Here is a 26,012-nt window from a genome sequence, read left to right on the forward strand (position 1 = left end):
TTACAACAATACAGCCCCAGAGACAAGGTTCTCAGATTTTTGCTGCCGAGGTCCCTGAACTTCCCTGGTCCTGCCCCCTCCACACCCACTTCAGCTGGCTGACTACCCTTGCTGTCATTCGGGGGCCTGCCAGCCCTCCTTTCTCATAACAGAGCCAGGCTGCTACCTACAAGGAACACTCCAGTCCCATGACCCCAAGTGGGTGAGTCCCTCCTGCAACACCTCCCCAAGAGGACTTTTGACCTCCATGGGGCTCCTCTCTGTTGGCACCGGGCCACACGGGGTGTACCTCTGCTTGTCCCCATGGCCCTCCCTCTTCTCCCGCAGGAACGACCCGAGGGGAAGGCACAGGGAAGGGTGAGGAGGCAGGAGGCGGCTCCTGCAAGCCACCCGAAGAATCAGGAGTAATTTGCTGCTCCGAGCCCCCTCAGAGGCTCTCTTGCCCCCACGCCAACCCTCTCCCTGGGTGCCAAGAGTCCTACCTGCCACTGTGGCACTATCATTCAGGTCCACAGTGTCCCCACACAACAGAGATCCGGCTCCCATTTGCCAGGTGATGAGACTGCGGCTCAGTGAAGGGGAAGGATGCACGCCCCAGACCACATAACTCAGACGCGGCTGAGAGGGCGTCTGAACCCAAGCAGTCACTTTCAAAGGGACAGAAGGCAGACGAGGCAGCCAGCTTTAGGATCCCGTCCCTTCTCCAGCCTGGAGGTGGAGACCTCAAAGGTTCTATCCAGATCTGACCTTTGCTGGTCTTCCCTGGATCATGCCACAGTGAGAGAAGCAGACCTGGCTCTTGGTGCTCACCCCTCCTCTTGGGCACCATGGCCCACACCCCACCTGGTCATTTCCCTTCTGGTCTGTCTCAAGGTCAAGGTCTTTGCTCCTCCTTCTCATTCCCACTCCGTGAGGCTGAGACTGATGGAGTCAGGGCTCTAGGGCAGGTGCTGACAGACTGTTGCTGGGTCCCTATCCTGGGGCCTGGGATGCCCTCACCTGGGGGGCGTGTTTCCCTCAGTGAAATCCTGCTGGGAAAGCCAATTCATAGGAGATTCCTGAAAGGGCTGCTCTGGCTAAACAAGAGCAGAGAGGCTGGCTCCTGTGGGCCTGACTTCTCTTCGTCCACCACCCCTTGCTGCCACTACCCCAGGTCACCCGGGAGTCTCCAGAGCTGCCCCTCTGACCCCGGAAAACCACAGTATCAGCCCAAAGTAACGGGGATACTTCAGGTGCGGCCTATCTGGGAAATATTCCGAACAAGTGGCCAGTGCTTGCTGGAGCCTCCACACGAGATGGACATGAGACTGGGGGGAGGGGCAGGAACCCTCTAAAAATTCCAAGACAACACAGTCTCTGGAATCCTCCCGGCTCGGAATGCCGAGCCCTGCTCTCCAGCCGGGTGACTGTCAGAAGGTAACATACCTCTCCCAGCCTCGGCCTCCCCACCGGCAACCTGGCATGATAGAACCGTCTGGAGTAGTAAGTGAGGTGCGGCAGATAGTTGAGCAAGGGATACACACGGAGCTCACACCATGACTGCTGCTATGGCCCCCCGGCTTGTGAATCGTGGGATCCTGGGGGTCGTTAGGAACCCTCCCTGTGCTTGGGCGTCCTCATGCGTCAGTTGGGGGTGATGCTGGTACCTACCTCGTACATAGTGTCCCCGTGCATGGAGGGAAACCAGCGAGAGCGCGTTAAGGTGCTTAATTAACGCTTGGCACAAAGTGAACACCTACTAGATGCTAGGTATTGCTTGTGACTGTTAGGATCACTGAGATTCTGCGCTCCTAGCCCCGGAGGGCAGCCACCCTGCGCCCGGGGGCCCGTCTTACCCCGGCGGGATGGAGGCGCGTGCGCTCACGCTGGTGGCGCGCTGGGGCCCAGGCCGGTTGAGGTTGTTCTGCCCCGGGGTGGGCGCGCCGCCGGGGGCGCTTGGGCTCCGGGGGGGCGCCGCCGGCTCGGCGGGGCCGGCGGCGGGCGCGGCCCAGAGCGCGGCGCCCGCGAATGTAGCGCTGGGGCGCACCGCGAGCGCGCCCGGCGGCCCTCCCGGGGGCGGCGGCGGCGGCTGCGGGGGCGCGGGCGGCGCCTTGCGGCGCTGCGAGGCCAGGATGGCGTTGGAGGCGGCGCGAGTGCTGTTGACCAGCAGGCACTGCTGGCACGAACAAGGCTGGCCCGAGCTGGCGCCCACGGGCCACGACTGCGACTTGGGGATGGAGCCGACCGTGAGCGGGTAGGCGAGGTCCAGGCGGCGGCGCAGGCGGCGGCGGCGGCGCGTCTGGCGGTTCATCTGCGACATGCTGTTGAAGTAGATGAGGTAGCAGAAGCCGAGCGACGAGAGGTCGAGCCACGGGTGCTGCTTCTCGTAGGCATTCTGGATGGTGATGCAGATGTCCATGTCGTAGGCCGTCCACGCGCCGCCGTCGTTCTCCCACTCCCACACGATGCCCTTGCCCGGCGCCGACGACGGGTCGTAGAAGTTGCGCCGCACGGGCCGCATGGTGCCTGCGCTCACAAGGGGAGGGCGGTCAGAGCGGGGGGTGGGGTGGCGGGCACCCCTCCACCCTCCGGGGTCAGCACCCACACCGGAGCGGTGGCCGCACAGGCCCCGGGGGAGTGGGGAGTGGGGCGGGGGCGAGGGGGTGCGGGGGCTGTTCGGACCCAGGTGCGGGGAGCAGGGACAGCCGGGCCATGGCCATGCGAGCAGTGGGGAGCAGGCTGGCCTTCTTGCCTCGTTCCAAACTTCCTTCATTCATCCATCCTCTCATCGGTGCTTTAATTCAAGCACAAATTCATCTCTTCACTCAACCACTCTTCCATTGGCTCATTTGTTCATTCATTCATTCGCGCCTTAGTTCTTGCATTCATATCTTCCTGGGTTCGTTCATTCAATAATTCTTTCATTAGATCCTTCACCCATGCCTGCAGTCATCCCTTATGCTTCTCACTGCATGTCTTCTCACTCCCTAATTTAATTCATGCATTCAGCCATTCCCTCATTTACTGCCACCCTATTTAAAAATGTGCCACCCCTCCACATACTTCCTTTTCTCTCTCTCCATCCCTGCTTGGTTTTCTCCATCTGGCATAAGTTATATTTTACCTATTTATCTTGTTTTCTGTCTCCTCTCACTAGAATGTCACCAAGGCAGGGACTTCATTTTCCTCCCTGCTGTGTCCCCAGCGCCTGCACACAGTAGGCGCTCTCAACAGATCATTGCTGAGTGTATGAATGCATTCCCTAGTTCAGACCCTGAGCCTTTTGGGGTGTGGCTACTCTTGTGTTCCTTCATGACTTTTGCTCATTCCTGCAGACCACCAATTCCTTTGTTTTTTATTCATCTGTTTGTTGTGTTCCTTCCTTTAACAGACATCTGCTGACGGCTCTCTGGAGGGCTCCATGCCCAGTGCTCATTGAAAATGCACAGAACCACATGATAACCCCAGCCAGGTGGGTATTCATGCCCCCATTTGAAAAACGAGGGCATTGAAGTTTTGCTCTCAACCACTGCTTCATGTTCCCAAAGCTCTAGGGGCTCCCTGGCACAGTGCATGAAAATAGAGATAAGGCGAGGTCCAGGCTGCAGGACTTCTCAGAGGCTTTAGCCTACTCTGTGCCTTGGGACCACTGTGGAGGGATAGTTTTGCTGGGCTCACTTGGCACACCTGCAGGAAGGCTGCACACTTGACTGCTTCTCAGCTGTGGGCAAGTCCCTTCAGCCTGCCTGGGTCTTGGTGGCCCCAGCTCGAAAATGAAGGTGATGCCGAGCTCATGACGCGCCCTCCCCCCCTGCACAGAGCTGCCGGGAGGATTCAGTGAGAAGAGCCACAGAGCCCAGGGACTGGGCTAGGCACCAGGGGCTGGGAGGCAGACAGACTTCATTTCAAGTCTCCACTGCCCAATGTGCCAGCTCTGTGACTGTGGTCTCGTGCCTCAACATCCCTGAGCTCCAGCTTTCTCATCTCTAAAATGGGCGTAAGCAACCCCACACCTCCCTGTGAGGTTGTGAAAAGGACCACTCTGGTGATTCCAAAATCCATCCTTTCCTGACCCACCCTCTCCGTCTGAGAGCCGTGGATCCAGCTGCCTCCTCAGCACGCTCCTGAGGAGGTCCAACGGGCATCTCAAACTCACCCCTGCTAAAGCAGAACTCTGATGCTTCCCCACCCTGAACCTGCTCCTCCTGAAGTGGTTCTCATTGCAAATGCTGGATAGAGCTCTATCCCTCCAGCTGCTTGCACCCCAATACCACCCACCCCAAAATTTGGACTCATCCCTGACTTACCTCATACCTTACATCCAGTCTATTAGTAGACCCAGTCCCCTCTACCTTCAGATACATCCCAGGCCTGACCACTTCTCACTGCAGTGATTCTACCTGGTCTAACCCACTGTCTCTCTCCTGCCTGGACTGTTGCAGTAGACTCATGACTGGCCTCTGCTTCTGCCCTTGCATTCTGTAGTCTGTTCCTCACCTGGCAGCCAGAGGAATCTTTTTCAATGCAAATCAGATTACACCCTTCTTCTGCTCAAAATCCTCCCATGGCCTCCCCTCTTACTGCGAATAAAAGCCAAAGTCCTCGCTATGACCTCCAAAGCCCCCATCGTCTACCAAACTTCTCCCGTGAGTCTACAAAGTCCGGTCTTCCTCTCTGACTTATTACCTCCCACCTCCCTCTCACTCACTCCACTCCAGCTACCCTGGCCTCCTTGCCATTCCTCCAACACCCCAAGCACTGTCCAGGCTCAGGGCTTTACATTTGCTGTTCCCTCCACCTGGAATATTACTTGGGGGGCCCCGGATGTTCTCCTAGTTTCCTTCCTCCTTCCTTTTGGGTCTCTGCTCCAATGTCACCTGTTTAGAAAGACTTTCCCAGACCACCTTCTAACACAGGTGTTCTGGTTGCCATCTTCTTGCCGGGTGTTCTTTTTCTTTTGGCACTCAGCACTACCTGATACGATACATCCATCTGCATACTTTCTTTATTCTCTGTCTCTTCCCACCTGGCTGTCAGCCCAAGAGGTCAGGGACCTTGACTGCTTTGCTCACTGCTATACCCCAGTGCCAAGCACAGAGCCTGGCAGACAGCAGACCCTCACAACGTGGAGTACATTTCGGCTGTTCACTGGCATAACCCCAAGGTGCCTGGCCCAGGGATCTGCAGCCAGATGGGTGGGGACCCACCACGGACCTTCCTGAAGACCACCGCCTCCCCCTGCCTTGCTCAGGCTTCTCTCTCTCCCGAGCATAGACTCTCCCTGACCTTCACTTGGGTCCCTACGCAGGGCTAGAACAGCTTGTCTTCTGCTCTCTCTCCTCCGTCAGAATCCCAAGGGTTATGGACTACCCCTGCCTCTGTCAAATGCCCAGACCCCGAGAGCTGGGAAAATCAAGGCAGACAGCTGCAGCTGTGGACGTGAGAGAGACCTGTGAGGATGGAGTCCCTGGACTCCTGTATTGTTCAAGCCGATCACGTGAACAACCCCCCCCCACCGGCCGTCTCCTGGGCTGCCTCATTCTGATGCCTGATTTATCATTTTAATTGAGTGTGTGCATATCGATTTTTTCCTTGACAATGCTGTTCCTCCAGGGCAGGCCTGAGAGGGGGTTAGAGGAAACATTTCTGGATCCTGTTCCTGCTCTGCTCCTGAGTGCTGGTCTTCTCCTCCCAGAGTCTGTTTGCCCGTCTGCAAAATGAGGGCTCATGAGAGATGATCTTCAGGTCTGATGTGCCTGAAGTCCCGCCCTGAGCCTCCTAGTGAGGGTTAAGGCGCTGTGTTACCTGGAAGGTATAACCCCCAGATGGTAAGGGAAAGGATGGGAACTTGCTTTCGTTAACCTCTGGGTGTCAGGTCTTGAGTTGGGCAGGGTGGGGTCGGAGATGGGAGGTGCAGAATGAAGTGGTTGAGAGAAACAATTCAGAAGTCTCATGGGCCATGTGCAAATCCTGGCTCCACACATAGCCTCAGTGTCTTCATCTGTAAAATGGGGGTATGAATACATACCCCCAAAGAATTACTGTAGGACACAACAAGATAATGCTGGTCATAGGTGCTCAGCAGAGTGCTTGGCCACAGTAGGTGCTCAATGAATGTTAACTAAGACAGCTGTTATTACTACATACATTACCCTCACTCCCCATGTCCCAGCTCTCGTTCACTTGGTGAACTCCTATTCATCCAACAAAACCCTCCCTGTGTCCCCCTCTTCCTGGACTTGCTTTTCTGTTTCTGCTGCTATGGCTGGCACATGCAGCTTTATATTGCCCAAGTGTCCTTGCATTGTCATTAAATCATTCATTGTTGTTCTTAATCTCCTTTGCTGGTGGATGACTTTCAGGAGGACAAGAACCAGGTCGGACCCACGCCTGTGTTCCCAGCACCAGGCACAGATCTTTGTGCAAAGGAGGTGTCTGCAATGGAAACAGGCAGCCTACTTGGCACAGGTCAGGGCTCGGAGGCAGTGGAAAGGGGAAGCGGGGACAGGGCTGGAAAGGCCGGTGTTGGCCAGCCCCACGACGAAGGACTCCAGGAGCCCCTCCCAGCAGGTCAGGGCCAGCCAGCCCAGGCGTCCCTCTCGCCAGGGCTCTATTTACCAGGTATCGATTTTCCTGCCTGTTTACTGGTAGTTATTAAAGGCTGCGTCCCTGGAGTCCTTTTCAAATGGGATTGGAACCTGGAGAGCTGGAGTAATTAGGGCAGCTGCCATCCTCCCTGCTGGGCCCTGCACCCTGTCGTGCATGACTGCCGCCCGCCCATCCATCCACCTTGGGCTCGGGCTGGCCGGGGACCAGGCCGAGGGGGGCCGGCTGGGTCCCGGGTGACCTGCCTGGGCTGTGATCTTCAGATTTCCAAGGGAGCAGGAACACTTCTCCCCAGTGGCTTTGGCCTAGATTTTTGGCCAGAACAATGGGTCTAAGATGGGGCCGGAGGTTCTTCAGCCCGGGAAACTGGGGGCCTGGAAGCACAGCTGGTCTTTCTCACCCACCCACTCCGCTGGGTGTCCCTGAGCAGACCACTTCCCTCTTGGGCCCCCAGGGCGCCCAGCTGCAGTGACCACAGCGACAGTGGCGGGGGTGGGGGGGCGGCGGGGAGGCGTGCTCCCATGGCCATTAGGGACCTGTGTCAAGCACGGACCATTTCTGGGCCTGTTTTTCTGTGTCTGCTTTTGTTGTCTGTCCCCCAAACTCCCCTTCGTTTCTTAAGAATGTTTGGTTGAAAAATTCCAATCTTGTTCCAGCTGCACTGAGGGAAAAGGGGCTTTGGCCAAATGTCAGCTGGAGGATTTCAGGAGCTGGGCCCGGGAGACCGGGCGTGGGGGTGGCCGCGGCCACTGCAGCCAGTGAGTGGTTCACGCCTGGGGCAGAGACAAGCAGAGAGATCAAAACACAGTGGGGAGGGAGAGATGTGGCGGGGGGAGGGAGGTGCAGAGACACAGAGAGACACACATGCACAGAGAGACTGCCAAAGGGAGGCCTCGATCAAAATGGGAAGTGCTGTGGCAAGGGGGTACCAGGAGAGCTGGGGGCAGAGCGCGAGACCAGGTAGGAGAGACCTAAAGCAACAAAAGCCCAGACCTAGAGACTGAGAGCACCCTGGAGAGTAAGGGAGCACAAGAGAGTGAGGCCAAGAGACAGGGAAGAGCTGGGAGGAGAGCCGAGGGGGCAGACAGTAGCTACAGCAGTAACAGCGGAGCAAGCATTTATTGAGCACCTACTGTGTGTCAGATGCTGCGCTCGGCACTTTCCTTCACTAACTCATTTTCTCCTTGCACACGGTTTCTTCCAGGGAGGGACCAGGATTATTTCCGTTTTATAGGTGAGGCAACTGAGGCCCAGAGAAATGAAACCTTGGGAGGGCTGGGGGACTGATGCTCCATTCATGGAATAAAGGAAAGTCCAGGGTGGACTGGTTCCCAGGGGTTCAACCCAGCTAAGCAGTAGCCCGGCCTAGGATACCTCCAGCGATGGGGAACTCACTACCTCAGCTTCGCTCTCTGGGTTTAGCTGTGAGAGGTTTCTGCCCTGAGAATGTGGTGCTGATCTGACCCCCTTCCTGGAGGTGGGCTGTGTGGGTATCTTAGCACCCGGCTTTTGGCATTAAGAAGAAGCTGACTGTAGAGAAGGGAGGGCCCCATGCCCTCCTGCCTTCCCCTCGGCCTCCAAAGGGCTCCTCCCTGAACGGAGTCAGCCCCGAGGCCAGGAGGGGACCCCTCCCTCTGAGGGTGGCTTCCTGCAGGAAAGTGATCTCAGTTTGGGGGAACCCAGACCCCAGTGGGAAAGAGGCCCCCGTGGGAGGTGGTCATGGGACTTCCTGTCAGGTGGAGGGTGTCCTGTTGCAGGCCTGTGACTGGAGGTTGGGCAGTGGGTTGAGCATGAGTTGAGCACCCACTAAATGCTGCGCCCCAACGAGGGACTTTACTGACTCCTCCACCAACCCAGAAGTAATCATAACACCAACAGTTCTGTGGCTCCGGTTTGTGTCAACTCATGTAATCCTCATGATAGCCCGATGAGGTAGGGATATACTTACCCCATTTTAGGGGCGACGAAATGGAGGCACAGCAGTTTAAGAAGATGCCCAAGTGGTCTCGCCAGACCCCATTATCTGGCTGCCTGGCTCCCATGGCTGTTCCCTTTACTGCTCTGCTCCCACGAGCCTGTTTCCCGGAGGAGGAAACTGAGGCACGGAGGTTGGTCAAGGCACACGGCTGAGGCTCCAGCCTGCTATTTGACCTTCCAGAATAGAGGTCCTCTCCCTTAACCCCCCCGATTGTCTGCATGGCCAGCGCCCCCTGACAGCAAACAGCAGCACCTACAACCATCCCGATTTATCAAATGCTTCTGCTGTGTCAACTCCTGCGCTGGGGGGTCACGGGTGCCCCCCCAGTCTCCACATCGGCCCAATGGGGTTTAGCCCCATTTGGAAGTCAGGCTCCCTGAGAAGATGAGGAGGGGTGGCTAGGGCAGGGGCCAGGCTGGGATCTGCAGGCTCTGGCTCCAGGGCGCCCCTCCCCAAGCCCACACCCTGGGATCAATAATCCCGCAGCATTCTGTTTGCCTTCAAACTCTCCCAGGGGACTCATCAGGCAGAGCCGTGGCCCATTAGTGGTTTCTGCACGTTTGGAGCTGGCCCAGGCTCCCCAGGGTCGGCCGGCAGCCAGGCCAGGGCCGTGGAGAGGAGAGGGGAGGGGCAGGGAAGGCCGAGGGGCTGCCTGGCACTGGGAGAGGTTGCTGCCTTCAAATGGGGTCCAAAAGGCCCTTGTCCCGCAGGCTGCCGGCAGCGGGCTGTGCCCACTGTATGGGCTGCGAGTGGGGCTTCTAGCGCACTTGGGTTCGGCCCCCCTGGCACTAGGAGCAACAGCTGCAAGAGGAAACGAGGGGGTGGGGAAGAGAAGGAACAGACAGCCTCCAGCTCCTGGAGCCCTGTGTGGCCCTGGGCAACTGACCCGACTGCTCTGAGCCTCTCCTTCCTCATCTCTGAAGTAGACATCGTAAGAGTAGTAAATGCCCACCAAGGGCCTACTACGCGCCAGGGTCTGTTCTAAGCACTTCAGGAGGCCAACTCTTAGTCCACACAACGCGCTATAGAACAGCACCGTTATTATCTTGCATTATACAAATGCTACAGCACAGAGAGGCGGAGTGACTTGCCCCAAGTCACACAGCTACTATGTTATGAAGCCAGGATTTAACCCAGAGGGGTCTGGACTTCTACCCACTCCCACCACCACCACCGCGGTCCAAGCCACCATTAGGGCTGGCCTCAACTACCGTGGTAGCCTCTGCCCTGTGTGCCAGCTTCCACCCTCTGCACCCTGCAGTGCATGCTCACGTGGCAGCCAGAGCCAGACTCAAGTCTGACCACATCACTCCTCTGCTCAGTACCCATCAGGTCCCTAGCGCCCTTCGGAATCAGTCTAAGCTCTTCAGCTCCTCTCTGAGACCCATCACAAGCTGTCTGTGCAGGCTCATACTCTAATCACACCAAACTTCTAGTTATTTTCTGAACACATCGTGCATGCTTGTGCCTCTGCGGATTTGCACACGCCGCTCCCTCTGACACTCCATTCACCCACCCCACTTTCCTCCCTGCCGAGTCCCCAAGCAATCTTCCTGGCTCAGCCCAAGCTCTATCCTCTTGGAATTTTCTCTGTCATCCTTAGGGAGAATCACACCCTTCTTGGGGCTCCCATAGCACCTTGCACCTGCGGTACCCCCGCTAAAGCACACAGCTCACTAAAATATTGAGGCTGTGTTCCCTCCAGCCTGGGAGCCTCTCAAAAGTTGGGCTGGGTTTCGGCCACGTTAGCATCCCCTGATAGCCAGGAACATAGGGATAGGCACTTAGAAAATGCTAGCTGAATGAAGGAAGGAAGGACCAAATATATGTGAGGGAACCTAACTGAATGCTACAAATGACTAGCTTGGAGATTGCAAGTTAGTGGTGGATGTGAGTTTGTTTTGGTTTGCACGCTATTTACGTTTTTAAAAATGACCAGCATTTAAAAACTGGGGTAGACTCACTCAAGTCTGGATTTCAAAAATCCCAAAATATCCAAAGATGTGGCCACAGGGACTGGCCTCCTTGGCAACCGTTAGCAGAAACTAACGTGGCCACCGCCACCACATTCATGGGTTCGAGTATTTATTGGGCACTTACTGTGTACCAAGCACTAAAGAACAACAGTTGAAAACCTTTGCCTTCCCAGCCACTGCACACACTTCTATTAGCTGCCCAGGCTCCGTAAGCATCTGAGTTTTCAGCCTCTGTCAAGGTGGGGGAACCGGGTCCCAGAAAAAGCAGGGACTTGGCCCAAATCCCCTAGAAATTAGAGGCAGCTCTTGAGCCCAGACCCCTTCTCTTAATTCCACTGTATCAGGTAACAAACACCTTGGCATGAACGAACCCTCATTCTCTAGAAGAGCGGAGCCTCTCTAGAAGGAGGGCCCCATAATGGTGTGATTTCAGGTAAACTGTATGCTTCCTCTGGCGTGTTCTGCTTGCGGTGGGAGGGACAGGGGACAAAGGCCCAGCAGTGGCGGGGCACAGCCTGTCATCGGGAGGAGCAGTGGCTATGCTGCGGCTGCTGGCAGGACTGGCCTGGCCACCAGCGCTGCCTCCTTTGATTGCCTTGTCCTTTGTTCCGCATTTCAGGGCATTCAGCTCCAGGGCCCGGTGCCAGACTCCCTGCCACCCATACCCCATCGTCGGCCTGCTACTACCGCCTGGGCAGGTGGAGGTGGCAGCCTGGAGCAGCTCCAGAGCTACAATGGGAGGAGCCCAGAGAGGGAGAGGAGCTTAGCCAGGGTGGCAGAGCGAGGACACAGCCATCCAGGATCCAGAGAAGACTAAGCCCCCAACCTGGTCACTCATGGGGCCCCGAGGTGAGGAACAGCCCCACATCCTGGGACCTCCTTGGTGCCTGGCCTCCTGTATCACACCAGATAGAAGGGCCTTGAGGGCAGGCGTCTGTCTGTCCTGTTCGCTGCTGCATCCTCAGGGCCTAGGACAGTGCTTGGCACATTGTAGGTGCTCATTACCTTCCTGCTGCCTGCATGAAGGAATGAATACAGACCACAATTCCCTGCGATAGGTACTGTTGCCGGGGCCACATCACAGAGAAGGGAGGGAGGGCAGTTTACCCAAAGTCACAAGCCTGCTCCCCTCCTCCCCCCACCAATACCAGAGAGCTGCTGGGGAGGGACCCTAGAGCCTGGGCCTCACCAGTAAGGCTCCCTGAGGCAGCCAGATCCAGCTTTTGGGCCCCATGTCCTCAGCGGGATTCAGCCTGGGACAGCTGGGGGCTGGTGGGGGTGTCTGTGTCAATCAGGAGGCTGTGGGAGCTACGGGGTGGAGGGGATGACTGTCTTGGGCCCTGGAGGCTGTCCTGGGGGTGGCTACCCTGGGGTGTGATGTAGGAGTTAGTGGAAAGAAGGAGGCCCCAGGAGACATGGATGTTGGGGGAAGGGAGCCAGGGAGGGCCCTGGGCACCCTCCACACCCTGAGAACTCCACACTGGGGAGGGGAACTAGGGACCCCCTCGCCCACGGCCTGAATGGGCACTGTTGCTGTGAGCAGTTTCTGCCCCATCACCTCCCTACCCTGACCCCTCCTCATTACCCTCCAGTCATGTGTGCTATCACCTCCCCATTAGAACTCCCATGCCTCCTCCTTCACTCCTTATCATCTTCTTCCCACCCTCCATCACCACCCCCACGAAACCCCTACTGTCCCCCGTCCCCTCCCCACGACAGCCACCATCACCGTCCCTGACGCCACGGCCTTTATCATGCCCAGACTCCACCTTACTGATAATAGCGCCCATCAGCGCCCGTTCCCTCCCCCGCCACAGTGCTCATCACCTCCCTCACCTCTGGGTCAGACTCCACAGCTCCCTCGGAAGGACGCAGCGCGGAGAAGGAGGGGCGGGGGGCAGGGGAGGAGCGGGAAAGAGCTGGCTGTGAGGGGGCTCTGACCCAGGATACCCCCAAACCCCCCACCCACCCCAACGCGTGTGCAGGGTGCTGGCAGCGCTGTCCAAGGTGCTGGAGCTGCCAGGCCTGGCACAGGGTGGGTGCGGCAGACCCGGATCTGAATGTCCCACCCACCTCTTCTTAGCTCAGGCTCCCCACCCTCTGAGCCTCAGCTTTGCTGTGTGGAAAATGGGGCGATGCCCACTGGCTGGGCGGAGGGAACCCGACGGGCTGTCAGGACGTGCCTGCTTCAGCCCCCACCCAGCCTTCTTCAGCTCTGGCTTGCGAGGGCGCGTGATTAACGAGGCTGGTCCTGCAGCATGGCTCTGGGTCCCCTGGGGCCCCCCTCTCCCCCACCCCCGCTAAAGGCTAGCAGCTGGCAGCCCTGTGGTGCCCAGTGGGACCCAAGAGGCTTCCCTTACCCCCTCCCCTCTTCCCGCACAGCCTCCCTCTTCCACCTGGGCCTGAGGTCTCCTCCAGCACCTTGCTGATGCTGCTTCCTCTACCTGAAAGTGTTCCTCAGACCATGCAGACTCTTGGAGGACCTGTCCTCAAGGAAGTCCTCTCTCTCAGAGCCCCCAGGCTCACACTGCCCACATTACCTGGCTGAAGGCAACCTGCACCTCTCCTGTGGAGTATTTAAATCTTTTCCCTACTTGAGCATGAGTGATAACTATGTGCAAAGTAATATTCTTCCTGCTTTTACCTGTATCATCTCATTTAATCCTCATGACACCCCTCTTGGGTAGGGACTATTGTCATTCCCACTTTACCGAGGAGGGAACAGAGGCTACCAGAGGTTAGGGTGTTTGTCCATGGTCACATAGCCAGCCAAGGACCAAGCTGGAATTTGGCTCTATATCTGAGTCAGAGGGTTCAACTGCTATTCCCATGCTATGTGTCTGCCTTGGCCTTCAGGAGACTCTGAAATCAGTCTGGCAAGGGCCCTGTCCCTCTCTCTGAGTCCTCAGGACCCAGCCCAGCGCCTGTTACTGAGCAGGCACCACTGAGCTGTCAGATAAAAGTGAAGATGAGTTTACATTACCAGAAGAGGCTCCTGGAGCCAGAAAAGCATCTAGAGGCCAAAAGGGTGGGTCTGTACTGGTGGAAATGGAGGTAGTCTGACAGGTGGTAGTGGGAGACAGCCATGAATGGATTCGTTGGACCTGCTGCCACCATGGGATGGACTCCTCCCTGCCCAAACACGCATTGTCCTTCTTGCCTCTGCTGTCAAGCCCAGGGGCAGCCTCACAGATTGGCTGGGAGGGGGCCCCAAGGGGTCCTGTAACTAGGGAGCTCGTCCCGGAGGTCTCTGGTGTTGCACAGGCCATTCCTGCCTTGGACTAGACCCTGACAATAAGCCCTAACAGAGCTCTCAAGGGAGAAGGGGGAGGGGACTCTCTCAGCCCAGCATTGAATGTCACCTTGTTCTCCATCCCTGAGACCTGTCTGAGAGGCCTGGATTCCAGCTTGGGGCTGAATGGCTGTGTGACTTTGGGCAAGTCACTCACTCTCTCTGGGCCTCAGTCTCTCCATCTGTAACAATGGCCTGCCTAGGAGTCTAAATTCTGGCGGTGCTTTCCCTGGTTATGGCCTCTCTCTGGGAGGCCCCCTCTGGTTTCCAACAGCCTAAGCAGGTCCCCAGACTGGACATTCCCATAAGGGCAGTGACCAGGGCTGAGTGGAGCCCAAGCTCCCTGGAGAATGAATGATGTAGGCTCGGGCAACTGAAAACAGCCACCCCCTGTCTCTCCAGCCCCATGGTTTGGGAGTGCTGGTGCAGCCATGCTTTGAGCCTTGGGGACAGCAGCTGTAGATGGTCTCCAGCCTGGCCTCTCCCAGCCTCAGCTGTCCCATCTACAGAACGGGCAGAAGGCTGCCATCAGTGCCCCTAGCTGCAGAGGGAGAAGAGAATGGGAGACACCATCAGTCAGAAAGGGGGCCCGTCTCGTCCCAGCCATGTGAGTCCAGGGAGGAATCTGGGAGTTGCCTGGGAAGTGGCTAAGTCACATCGCTGTCCAGCTGTGGGGACCAGGTGGAAAATCCGGGGTCTGGGTGAGGCCCTCAGAAGCCGCCACCCCAATGGCAGGGTAGGGGACAATTACCTTCAGGGAAGTTGTGGCCTTGCAAGGGAGGCAGAAAGCGGCTCCCACATTACTTCCCCACCGCTAGTGGGAGCCAGCCCCTCCCCCCAAGACCGCCATGACCCTTGGGTCCACCTCTGCCACCAGTTGCTGTACCCACCTGGGCAAACCTATTGACCTGGGTTTCCCATTTGTGAAATCTTGATTTGCCCATGGTAGGGGCAGCTCAAGACCAAGGAAGATGAGGGAAGCTTTGGGGAACCAGCAAGAAGAAAATCATGATATCACAGAGCACATGCCTGTGAAGGGGCACCTGCCTTATCCCTCGCCTATCCCTGGCTCTCCCTTCCAGCCCTGTGCCTAGGACACCACTGTGAGGGATCTAACATCATGTGGCCCAGGGTCACAGCCTTCCCCCGCACGTGGGCTCTGGACCTGAAGAGCTTCAAAGGGAACCTCACCTCCCGTGGGGAGTGATGAAAACAGCCCAGCAGGGAAGAGGTGAGCAGGCAGCAGCTGAACAAACAGAAGCCCCCATGGGACCGGGCCTGGCCTCTCTCCTGTGGTCCGAGCCTGACACCTGGGTTTCCTTCCGCTAGTTGCACAAAAGACACATAGATAGGGTATTTGTGTGTCAGTGGCATCCAAGCGGGTTGGTGTTGCGTGTGTGGACGCACACATGTGTGCACCGTGGTACCCACCATGAGGTGTATAGTTCAGTATATGCTATGCCCGGTGGGCCTTGGCTCTCTTACCCCAGGGGCAGGTTAAGAACATGAGAGAGCAGGGGTTGGTGAACTGTAGCCTGTGGGCTAAATCTACCCATGGCCTGCTTTTGCACAGCTTATGATCTAAGAGTGGTTTTTACATTTTTAAATAGTTGGAAAACAAAGACTATTTCATGACTTGTGAAAATTTTACAAATTCAAACTTTAGTGTCTACAATGGGTTTTATTAGAACACGGCCACATTTGTTCATTTGCTTCCCATCTATGGCTGCTTTTATGCTACAATGGGAGAGATGAGCACTTACAACGGAGACAGTATGGCCCACAAAGGCTAAGATATTTACTCTCTTATTTACTATCTGACCTTATCAGAAAGTCTGTCGGCTCCCAGCATTATGGCACCAGCAAAGCTAGGGCTCACTGCTACTTTCTCCCAAACCAAGTTCAGGTTCAGCTTCAGTGAACTTATCAAGAATTTTATAATTAGAAAATCTAGATTTTTTTTTTTATTTGAGAGAGTGAGCAAGAGAGAGAGAGCGAGAGCACACAAGCAGGGAGAGCAGCAGGTAGAGGGAGAAGCAGGCTCCCAGCTGAGCAGGGAGCCCGATGCGGGACTCGATCCCAGGACCCCGGGATCATGACCTGAGCTGAAGGCACACGCTTAACGACTGAGCCACCCAGGCGTCCCTATAATTAGAAAATCTAGATAGACACTGTGTTCATTTCAGTACATATATGAGAGCTTTGGGTTTTCTAACTTTATATTGTTTTGTGTGTGTGTGTGAGACAGAGAGAGAGAGAGAAAGACAGAGAATAATAGTCTTTTCAAGACTGAGCATTTCCTACCCATTTCTTGTGCATCCGTAGTGTTTAGCACATGCTAGGCACATGGTGGGTGATCAGTCAACGTTTGTAGGATAAAATAACAAGCTTGGTTTTCTCCATTACCCAACAACCCTGCTAGCAAGGCAATACTCTTGCTTATTCCATAAATGTGGAAACTGAGGCATGGAGAGCTAAGGTCACCTGCTTGAGGCTCTCTCCTTGACCATTACCCGTGAGAACAATATGTCCTTTCTTGACATTGTCTTACTTCTGGGAAAAGCAGGGGGCACATGATAACGTGTCTGGTGCGGAGGCATCTAGTCCCTCCCTCCAACAGTTTTCCACAACCAAGGTGCCCCACCCTCCACCCCATAGGTTTCCAGGCCTTCCTCCCTCACTGGGGGGTCTTGGCAGCCTCCCAGGAGCCTGTTGAAGGATAAGTGTGTTTTTTTTTTTTTCCCTTTTCCGGCAAACAGGGGGCAGGTGTGGGTGAACAGCTCTGGGGAGGAAGTGCAGGGAAGTAACTGAAGCTGAACTTCTGGGGGATTCAGCGAGGCTGAACCATAAAAGGGATGCCATTGAGAGTAAGGGGACTGCCAAAGCGGGGAGTGGAGGCAGTTTGGGGAGCTAGGAGCCCAAGTAGGGGTGCTGGGGATAGAAAAGGGACCCAAAAGAGGGATCAAAGACCGAGTGGTTATCTTGGCAGCCTTGGGGTGGGTGGGGGGCTATCCCTGCCTCTAAGGGCCACCTTCCAAGCCAGACCCTGGAAAATTTCCACACCCAGTGAGAGCTCTGAACCTACAGAAAGCCGAACACCAAGCCAAAGAGAAAACCCTCCTCCTCCTGATGTCCAACCTCTGCCCTGCACCAGAGAAGGGTTTGGGGATAAACCAGATGGATGGGGCAGGGGATGCCTAGCATTTCTCACTTCTCTATCAGGGACTCAGCACCTCTCTGGAAGAATGGGCAGGAGGGTTCAATGGTGATGTTCTCTACTGTCTGGAGAAAATTCAAAGCCCTTTTCATGGCTCTCCATGCCCTGCTCCAACATCGTCTTGCACCACCTTCTCGTTCACCGCACTCTACACACAGTGGACTTGAATGTACTCTGCTCCTTCCTACCACAGGGCCTTTGCACTGGCTGTTCTTGCTGCCTGGAACACTGCTCCCTTCACTCATTCTTCAGATTTCCATCACCACCCCGACCCCAGATTTATTTCATGTTCTCAGACCTGCAACTGATTATCTGTGAATTATGTGTTTGCTTGCTCTCTGGGACCTCCAGTGTAGGTCCTCCAGTGAACCTCTACTCAGGACTCTGTCTGTCTTGCTCCATGCATTTTTTTTCTAGTGCTTAGCACAGGGTCTGACACACCGTGAGATCAATAAGTGATTGTATGATAGTATGAATGGATGCCTGGCACCACCAGTGACTGCAGTCAATGCCTGGAGTTATGAAAACAGATGGACTAAAACCATGTATTATGAATTCATCTGTGTTTCCACACTTGGTGACCACTCTGTAGGCACCAAGCAATGTTCTAGAGCATAGCTGTCCACTAGAACTTTCTGTGAAAATGGTAATGTTCTGGATCTATGCTGTCCAATATGGTAGCCATAAGACACATGTGGCTGTTGAGCACTTGAAATGGGGCTAGTGGGACTGAGGGGCTGAATTTTAAAGTTTATTTAATTTTATTCGACATGAATTTAAATAGCCACATGTGGTTGGTAGCGCCCGTATTGAACGGCTCTAGAGAGCAGGGACGCATCCTACTATCTCCAAGGCTGTTACGTGCATTCTGTCAACCAAGGATTCACAAACTTCCATCACTGGTCCTTGGGGTCGAACATGCCAAGGATTCTTTGGCAGCTTCCTTGAGGCAGGCACTCACCATCCCCCACTGCCCACCACGCTTGTCGGAGACCACCAAGCAACAATGACGCAGAGAGATCTCCACAGCAATGGCACGTTTCCAGAACACGAATGCTGAACGTGGACCTCACCATGTTTATCACCATCCTCACCTATCACACAGCCACCAACCTCATTCTCTCCACCATTACTGCCCCATCACAATCTCCCCTCCCAAGCCAACCACCAACGCAACCATCAAAGCCAACACCGGCAATTCCACAGTCAACACTACCATTGCCACCCCACGCCCACCGTCACCACCACCACTATCCCTCCCCCCATCACACAGTCCCGGCACCAACACCTGGAGCCAGTGCAGGAAACCTGTCAAGAGCATTGGCTCTGGAATTCAATTGCCTGGGCTTAAATCCCAGCTCTGAGTTGAAATCACTCAGTTTCTGTGAGACTCAGTTTCTTTATCTGTAAAATGGGACTAATAATAATAATAATAATAATTATATGATAATAAGACTTAGTGCCTGTGACTGTTAGGAAAGAATCAAATGAGGAAGTGCATGGAAAGCCCTCTTCCTGGGTGCTAATGCTTTTCTAGATCCTGAGCTCGGTGAGCACGATTTTATTTAATCCTCACACAGCTATGGGAGACATTGATCCACAGATTTTACAGATGAGGAAGCTGAGGCTAAGAGAGGTGATATGACTCGCCCAAGGCCCTACAACTAATACAAGAAGCCGGACTGGAACCCAAGTCTTCAGCTGGACTAGGCTAGGCTGTCCCTTTTTTGGATCAGCAGACCAGCCTTCCTGCAGTTCTCCCCTCCTGAGGGATGCTGTGGGGATTCCAGAATTCCACCATGAAGGGTGGTGATGGTGGTGTAGTCTCAGCCTCAGCCTGGCCGGACAGGTGGGGGTGCTGGGGGGAGTGGAGCGGGGGCGAGTCTGCTCACCTGTATCCTGGCGAAACTGGTGCATGGACTGCAGGTCGATGACGTAGGGCACCAGCTGGGCATCCACCTGCCCCAGGACCACGGAACCGCGGGCGTCCTCCTTGAGCACATTCTCGATGTGGTGGCACACGGTGGCCGTGTAAGGTCGCCAGCGGCTGTGCTCATTTAGCCACTCCCACACCACCACCCGGGCCACATTCTGCGGTGGGAAGCCCAGCCCGCTCCCGGGCATCATCACACCCTGGCCTGGCCTTGACATGGCCGCTGCTGCAGCCTCAGGGGCCAGGACCCCACTAGGACCGGCCCAGCTCCTCCTGGGCCTGGGGGCAGGCAGGGAACTTCCTCTCTCCCCAGGGAGGGGGGCAGCAAGAGCCAACCGGCCTCCTTTCTAACTCGGGGTCCTTTCTGAGGCCCCGAGGCCTCAGTGAAAGGAGTGTGAGGTGCAGCTCCAGGCTCCAAGGACCCCTTCCCCCAGCGCTGTCTCAGATAAAGGCGCTGCTCTGGAAAGCAAGTGTCTTTTTTGTGATGGGCAAACGCTGCTCTAAATTCCTTGGCTCCCTCGGCTCAGAAAGGGAGTGAGGCAGCCGCCCCTACTCTAGGTCCAGTCTCTTCTCTGCTGGTCTCCAGTCACTTCTTCCCAGCCGGCCACGCAGGGCCTGTCACCCAGGAGGGCCGGGCCAGCCTGCTGCTGGCTCTGCGGCGCCCGGTCGGCCCTCTGCGCTTCCAACTGCGTCCCAGACCCTGCGCCTGGCTCCAGTGGGGCTCCTCGCCTGGTCTCGGGTCCGCCCCTCCGACGGCTCCTGCTGAAGGGGGCGTCCCAGTTCCCCCCGGTTCCTGCTCCACACGGCGTCCTGGTAGGCCTGGGTGGCTGAAGAACGCACCGGGGAGGGTGCGTCGCGTACCCCTGGCCCGCCGGCCCGGCTGCGGCTCCGGAGCTGGGCGGGGGGGACGAGGGGGGCGGGGGCCCGTGGGCACGCCCCACCCCACTCGTGCTCGCGACCTGCCGGGAGACAAGGGGAGAGGGCCCTTTAAGAGGAGAGCGCAGCACCCCCTCCCCCTTCCCGGGAGAGCGATCGGCTGAGAACAATGGGGAACCGATGGGGGGGCCGGCAAGGGGGGCTTAAGGGGGTCGCCGCCCGCGTTCCCTCGGGGCAGGCCTGAAGGGAGGGCTGGGGCCGGGGGCGCGAGTTTCCGAGGCTCCTCGCCTGCGGAGCCCCCTCCTCAGCTCCCCGAGCGCTCCCCTCCCCCGGGGCCCGCGCCCGGGCCGGGATGCAGGGTGCGCGGGGATGCGCGGGGATGCGCGGGGATGTGCGAGGATGCGCGGCGCTGCAGGCGCGGCCCAGGGCCCCTCGGGGGTCGCGTCACCGAGGAGGCGCAGCCGGGAGCTGGATCATCGCTGCCTCCCGTCCTGGGGGTGCCAGCCCCCCTCTTCCCCAGCCCAGACCTCCCCCAGCGCGCGCTGGTCCCCTGCAGGAGCCGGGGGTGGGGTCCCTAAGCACCCCGAGCTCTCACCGCCTTCTCCGCTGTGCTGCCTCCTTCTCCGCTGGCGCTTCAGCACCGCCGCCTCCTGGGCTCCCCCCGGAGTGGGAGGGAGCCGCGGTCCCGCCTCCGCGCCCTTTCCCTCCCAGGCCCGGCGGCCGCCGCACGCCGGGGCGCTGGGCTTTCCGCGCGCGGACAGACTGCCCCGCCGACCGACGGACGCACGCGCCGGCTCTGGACGCCGGGATCCCGCGGGTGGGAGGCGGCCGCGGCGGCGCTCCGGGGAGGGGCGGTGGAGGGGGCGGAGAAGGAGGAAGGGGAGGAGACAGACCGGGCCCCGAAGCGCCGCCGGCGCTGACACGCGAGTCCCCGGGGCGCCCCAAATCCTTGGCTAGGCCCATCTGGGACCCTGGGAGGACTCCTCACCCCATGCAGGAAGCCAGGCTTGGAGTGAGGTGTCTATGGGTCTCCTGCTTGAATCCTCGTCGTCTTCACATTCCAGCTGCCCAGTCCCAGGGCCTGGAACCGAATAGGTGCTCAATAAATGCTTGAATGAATGACTATGATCCAGAGACTGCCCAAAGGAAGATCTTAGAGCACTCCAGGGTAGCTTTCTCTTCTCCTTCCACTATTCTGGGAGAGGGGAGGGAGGAGGCACTAGCAAGGCCCATTTCAGAGCCAAATGGAATCATGAAACATGGGAAGACTGAGGCCCAGAGAGGGTAAGAAACTGCCAGGATCACACAGCAGATGCCCAGACACCAACCCAGAGCTCATTCTCCTCCCAGTCCCGAAATTAGCCAGCTCAGAGCCTACTTCCCCAAAGCACCCACCTGCTCCAGGTGAGCCGGATAGCAACAGCATCTTGCCCCGGAGGGGAGTTTAGGGGCGCTAGGCCAGGAGACAGAGACTTTGGAGGAAGGTAAGGTGAGACCCTCCACCATCTCATTCACAGATGCCTGCAAACAGTAGGTGGCTTAATAAATGCTGGGTGAGGGTTGGCTGGATGGAAAGGGAGGCAGGTGATGGCAGGAGCTCCAGTGTTAAAGGGGACAGCCAGCTCTCCTTCCTCTGACAGGCTGGATGCAGCTGAGCACACACATTAACTGGGAGGGGGATGGACCACCCGAGGCCTGCGGGTGTTTAGATTAGGAAAGATGAAGGATGCGTCCGGGAACTCCAGCCCGGGCGACAGATGGGGGTCAGCGGCCTGTTTGGGAGCCTGCCCAGAGCAGCCCACGCTCCCTCTTCCTCCCCAGGGCAGATGCTGATAAACTAGGTGAGGTCAGGGGAGGACTGGTCAGGGGCGCTTTCCCAGAACCAGACTCCGGTTCCCCAGCCAGCTGGAGTGACCTCCCCTCCCCAGGCCCCTGTTCTGTCCTGCAGCCCAGTGCCTGATGGGCTTTCTCAGATTGAGTCAGTGATTCTACTGGCTCGTGCTGACCACAGACTAAAGAAAGAGGCTCTGTGTGAGGACGGGGCCAGCTCTGGAGTGGTACCGATCCAACTGAACTCTGGGATTCAGTCTAGGGTGACTTTACAGGGTCGATGAGGGCCCCTTCCCCCATGACAGACAAACTTATGTGTGTGCATTTTTCCGAGAAGAAGGGCTCTGGCTTTCAGAGATTGTTCTCAAAAGAGCCTGTGACTCAAAAAGATTCAGAGCTAATGCTTATGAACCTTATGTTACAGAAGGGGATCTGGGGACCCCAGGGTGGGGAAATGACTGATTCAAGGTCACACGGAAATTTAGCAGTTAGAAAGAAGAACCCATGACTCTGGACTGTATAATGCTATTTAAGGTCTGACTGAATGCCACTTCTTCCAGGAAGCTTTCCATGAACTCATTCCCATCTTCCTCTCTGTTCCTCTGCCCATACCTTGATGTGACAGCCTGCATCACAATTGGCCACTTCAGTGCTGTCCCTGCTAGAGTGAAGCATCCATGAGATGAGGGACTGTGTCTTATTCGTCTTGTGTGGTGTGGTTATCATTTCTTGAGTACCTGTTATGTGCCAGGCACTTACATAACACTACTCTTCATAGTTGCCACATAAGGTGGGGAATATTGTCCTCATTTTACAGATGGGGAAAAAGAACCTTCCAAGGCTCAAAGAGGGTAAGTGATTTGCCCACGTTCCCACAGGGAGTAAGTAGCAGAGTTCGGGTTTGAATCCCAAACCCTTTTGCAACTCCCACAGCACCATGCTGCCTCTATGTTTGTTGAGCGACTAATGAATGGCGTCCAGCTGAGGATCTGGTGCAGTGGCCCCTCTCCACTGGGCTGTGGAAAATCTGAAAGTGCAAAAGCCTGGATCCCAGGGAACCATGGGAGAAAGGGATTTCAAGGAGGGGAAAGGAATTTGGCCTTTAAGGAGCCCACCATCCACTGGGGAGATGGCTCAGACACCAGTGGAGAAGCCAACAGAACAAAATCAATCAATCACAAACTCTTTGTAAAAAAGAAAAAAATCTCTGCGTATGCATTACATCCCTAGAAAAAGAATCCCTGGATTTTCTCTTCTGTGTGTTTTCGTCTTGCTTCCTTGTGCTTACGTTACTAGCTGAGATTGTCAGCACAATGAAATCCAACCGATGACCTGGAGGAGACGATGCTGCCCCTTTTCTGGATCTTTGAGTCACACATCACATTTCAGGCTGATCACACTTAGTTAACCTGCATGTGAGGCTCATAGCGATGTCCTCGTTCTGTATCACAAGGACTTCAAATTCTCCTACGTAACCACGCCTCACCATCACAATTAGGAACCAGATGATGACTCTGGAGCATCACGGAAAGGCACTTGTAGTTTGTCTTTTTGCTTAGCATCATTGGTGCTCTTGAGAGCCTCAGCCAGGCCGTCCAGGGGCACCATTCATTCACCCACCCCTCTACCCCTCCGTCATTTATACAGCCATCCATTTAAGTATTCTCCCCTCGTTCCCTCCCTCCCTTTCTTCCTTCTTTCTCTCCTCTATCCACCTATCCTTCCATCCATCGATCCAAAAATATTTGCCCCTGCCTCTGTGCCAGGCCCTGGGCTATGTACTGAGGCACAGCCATAACCAGAACAGAATAAGTCCCTGCTCTCTTGCGTCTCAGAGTCTAGGGCGAGGGTGAGATAGGAATCGAAGTATCATGCCAAGTGTGATCCTAAGAGTTTACAAGAGCCTTGTATCATGAGGCTCTCTAACAGGGGTCCTCCCAGGTCTCAGGAGCCAGGGAGGGCTTCTCAGAGGACATGGCATTTTAGCTACTCCCTGAAGGATTCAGTCTTAATGGGGTTAAGGGGGGTGGGAGGGGGAGTGGAGGGGATGCGAAGGTGCAAAGTCTCAGGGGTGTGGCTGGGTTGCAATGTGTTTTTTAGAGCAACAGGGGTGAGCAGGGGGGTAAGATGAAGTGGCAGGGTCACTGTGTGGGGCCTTGTAAGTCCCGGCATGGTTGGGGGATTTTTATCTGAAGGGCCATGGAGGGTTACAGAAAGCGAAGCTCCATCCTCAGAAACTCTGATGTTTTAGGTGGCCTGGGGGGTCTAGGCCTCAGTAGTTTTGGCCAATGGTCCTTTCCCTGGACTGGGGGGATTGAAGTTGAGAGATGAATCAGTGTATCTGCAGGAAATGAATAATAATAATCCAATGACACCTAATATGAGCCCTCAGGTCTTATGTTGGACCATCCATTCGGTCATTCAATCAGAAACTTTTTATTGAGCAGCTACTATGTGCCAGACACCGTTCTAGGCACTGGGAATAGAATGGTGAACAAAGAGACAAAAATCCCTGCCCTGCTGACACGGGGCTGGGGGTGGAGATAGATAGTAAACGAAAACACAAGGGAAGTACATGGTAGATCATAAAGTGTAAATGTGCCCGGGGAGAAACAAAGCCCTCTTCATGTTGCTGGTGGGGATGCAACCACGCTGGGAAGCAGTCTGGTTTTATCTTTTAAAGCTGAGCACGTGCATACCATGGTCGTGACCCAGTATTCTCCCCCACAGTACACACCCTGGAGAAATTCTTGCCCGTCTGTAACACGAGTCACGTGGCAGAATATTCATAAGGCCTCTCTTCACAGTGGCCAACAATGGAGAAACCTCCACATGCCCAGGTATGGGAGAGCAGATGAGCAAATTCTCACAATGAAGTATGACACAGCCATCAAAATGAAGGGACTACGGCCACACATCACAGTACGGATGGATCTGACACAGAATAGCCCCTGGAAAATGTCCCATCACAGACACGTGGTTTCCTTTTTATAAAGCTAAAAGCAACCCGAATTGCACACATGTAACACAATAATAAATTATAAAAAGGAAACAGGAGAAGAATAAATACAGGTGAGGATTATGGTGGGGCAGATGTGATGCTGGGATGGAGGGAATGTATGGTCAGATGTAGGTTATTATTAAGATTTTAGTTTTTGTTTAGGGTAGTGGTTTCCTGGGTGTTTGTTACCTTGTTAAATGGATCATTAAAAGCTGATGAGGGTGGGTTATGATGTAAGGATTATGATTAATTCATTCGTGTGTGTGTGTGTGTGTGTGTGTGTGTGCACGTGTGAACCATGGTTAAAGGAAAAAAGCAGGCAAGCAGGGAGGGATCTAGAGCATGCTATGGTGGGGGTGGGTGGCAATTTTTAATCTGTTGCTTAAGGAAGGAGACACTGAGGTGACATCTGGGCCAAGACTTGAAGAAGGGAGGTAGTTAACCATGGCAGAGATCCAAGGAAGAAGGTCCTAGGCAGAGGGCATAGCAGGTGCAAAGGCCCTGAGGTGGGAATGTGCTTGCCATGCCCTAGGAATGGCAGTGGAGTCTGTGGGCTGGAAGGAGTGAGTGCAGGTGTATGTCCTGGGGATGACCTGCATGGAGGGGATAAAGGGGGCTGAGGGAGGGAGAAAGAGAGAGAGAGAGAGGGAAAGGGGAAGGACTTTCCAGGGTTCTCCAATGAGCCCAGATCCTGAGTCTGCTCTGCCCAGCTATTTGCTGCTCAATGTTTTCTTCGATTTCATGAGATATTTTTCAGTTTCCCTGAGGTGGCTTAACTGGGTTTCTGTTACTTTTAACCCAGTAAGTCCTACCTGGTTATTAACTCCCTGATTCAACATCCAGAAAAAGCAGGGCTTGAGTGTTTTCAGGAGAGGTTGCTTACCTGGACAGTGGATGCTGTGCTGTAGAAACCCACTAGGAGGCAGGAGGAGACCCCGGCGGGCATCAAATACGAGGCGTGGGATGGTAATTTGCTCATCTACTGAATGTTTTCTAGGCATCAGGGATGTGACTAAGTTTTTCAGTCCTCCCAAGTGTTACTCCAGATTGTACAGAGAAGGAGTCTGGGACCCAGGGAGGGAATGAGCAGCTGAACTGGAAAAAACCCAGGTCTGGGTGACCTTCAGGCTCTTGCCCCTGGGATAAGAGGTCTCTGACCCATTTCCGTTGTGGTGTCCTCGCATCCATGGGTACTCTGGAGCAGGTGACTCCTGGTCACCTTTCCCTCTTCTCCAGCCCTTGGGCAGTCTGGACGCCTGTGGACTGCTAGGCAGGGAGGGGGCAATTCATCCAGGAGTCCCTGTGTCTCCAGCACAGAGGGAAG

At 55.7% G+C, this 26,012-nt stretch overlaps 1 protein-coding gene across 1 annotated transcript in view; it reads right to left on the reverse strand.

Moving 5' to 3' along the window:
• The window catches only part of DTX1 (deltex E3 ubiquitin ligase 1), a 34,457-nt gene extending 14,890 nt beyond the window's left edge, over positions 1 to 19,567 (reverse strand). Inside the window, exons 1-2 of the mRNA XM_028116527.2 lie at positions 18,941 to 19,567; positions 1,836 to 2,505 (exon numbers count right to left, since the gene is read on the reverse strand). Coding sequence (XP_027972328.1) covers positions 1,836 to 2,505; positions 18,941 to 19,199 — 929 coding nt within the window. The 5' untranslated portion in view covers positions 19,200 to 19,567. The remainder of the gene's footprint in view (positions 1 to 1,835; positions 2,506 to 18,940) is intronic.
• Between the last annotated feature and the right edge of the window lie 6,445 nt (positions 19,568 to 26,012).

This window comes from Eumetopias jubatus, unplaced genomic scaffold (genome assembly GCF_037043125.1).
Source record: "Eumetopias jubatus isolate StellerSeaLion01/CBP00866 unplaced genomic scaffold, mEumJub1_p1.0 scaffold_16, whole genome shotgun sequence".
In the NCBI taxonomy this organism is placed as follows: domain Eukaryota; kingdom Metazoa; phylum Chordata; class Mammalia; order Carnivora; family Otariidae; genus Eumetopias; species Eumetopias jubatus.